At 48.8% G+C, this 1,386-nt stretch overlaps 1 protein-coding gene across 1 annotated transcript; it reads left to right on the top strand.

Annotated features, from left to right (window-relative positions):
• Nucleotides 1-474: 474 nt before the first annotated feature.
• Nucleotides 475-1,114, top strand: N7477_001719 (uncharacterized protein; the record flags this gene model as incomplete). The annotated part of the gene is made up of 2 exons (XM_056963382.1): nucleotides 475-684; nucleotides 755-1,114. 2 exons carry the CDS (start codon nucleotides 475-477, stop codon nucleotides 1,112-1,114), a joined length of 570 nt encoding a protein of 189 aa, XP_056826301.1.
• Nucleotides 1,115-1,386: the final 272 nt, after the last annotated feature.

Below are 1,386 nucleotides of genomic sequence, written 5' to 3'. Positions count from 1 at the left end.
TAAACAAAACTGAGGTAATTTGCCATGCGCCGGAAAGTGGCTCGATATTTGCGCTAGATCTGTAGAAGATAGCTAGCTATCTGAGGCTAAGTGTCCGAGTTGAGTCAGCATCAAGCGTCAAGCATGAAAGTACTGTATTGTAAGGAACGCTGACTGCATGGATTTTATCGAGGTGGCTTTTTGGGCTGCTCACCCCAACGCTCAGGTTCTGCTCAGTGAGCGAATCAGGGCGCTCAGCTGAGTATCAGGTGATGCTCCCTGAGCAGATCAGACCGCTCCTCAGAGGCGTGCTCGGATCTGCTCAGTGATCAAAAAGCGGCAATGTCTGAGCACTAATACGGAAGAGGAACGCCAAGATTTGGCAGAGGAAATCGGGTACGTAGGAATCTATATGACGACCGAATTCCCGTGGCGATACAAGATGCCATGGGAGTCTGTTCTCTCTACCAGGCGAGGAATGAAACCACCCAAGCGATGATTCACCAGATTATCACGCAAAAAGTACGCTCCCTTTTGACCAACTACAAACAGCCTGATCTCTCCGCACTTGACCAGCTGGCGTCGGTCCAATCGTTGGCGCTTTTTCAGATAATTTGCCTCTTTGATGGAGACATTCGCATGCGGGCCGATGCAGAGCCAATTGAGCCAACATTTTCGAACTGGATTGCACAACTGAGGCTCCGGGTCCATGACCTCGATACTGACTGCGAGAGTTTATGCCCGAATTTCTGACAGAACACATGGACAATGGCAGTCGTGGATATTTGCGGAGAGTGTCCGGCGAACCGTCATCATCGGATTTACCATACAAGGACTTTATTGTTTCCTCAAGAATGGATGGGACAATTCCCATCGCCAATTTGAGAGTTTGTCATTCTTCGCACAGAAGGCGCTTTGGGCTGCTCACTCTGAATATCAATGGCGCTCAGCTCTCGGTACGCATTCACCACTTCCAGTCCGTTTCTCCAAGTGGGATACAGACATTACCGCCGCGAGCCCACTAGAGACTGACGATCTGGCCATGTTGATGATGGTTTTGATCAGAGGTGGTGATCACTGTTCTTTTTGGGTGGGAAATGAGAATTGGACAAGCTCATGGGTTTTGAATAATTAAGTGCCAGGTCTCTGTACAACTGTTAGGTGAATCTCCTCCTGGAATTTTATTACATGTTATGTTCCCTTGAGGAGGCTTCCAATATATGTACATATTGAAATGGGAACGGCTCGATGGCTGTCTGGCGATGCAGACCGGACAACACACACACACACACACTGCCTGTCTGGTGTAGAGGATGCTGGATAAGGCCGTACTGATGCCCTATTGCGGCCGTGCGGGATAATCTTAATGCTGCATCATGGATAGAAGAAATTGGGTGAATCCTGAAT

The sequence above is a fragment of the Penicillium maclennaniae genome (genome assembly GCF_028827695.1).
Source record: "Penicillium maclennaniae strain IBT 15551 chromosome Unknown utg000002l:1.0-2354659.0:1.0-2356205.0, whole genome shotgun sequence".
In the NCBI taxonomy this organism is placed as follows: Eukaryota; Fungi; Ascomycota; class Eurotiomycetes; order Eurotiales; family Aspergillaceae; genus Penicillium; species Penicillium maclennaniae.
This window is presented reverse-complemented; position numbering and strand designations above follow the sequence as displayed.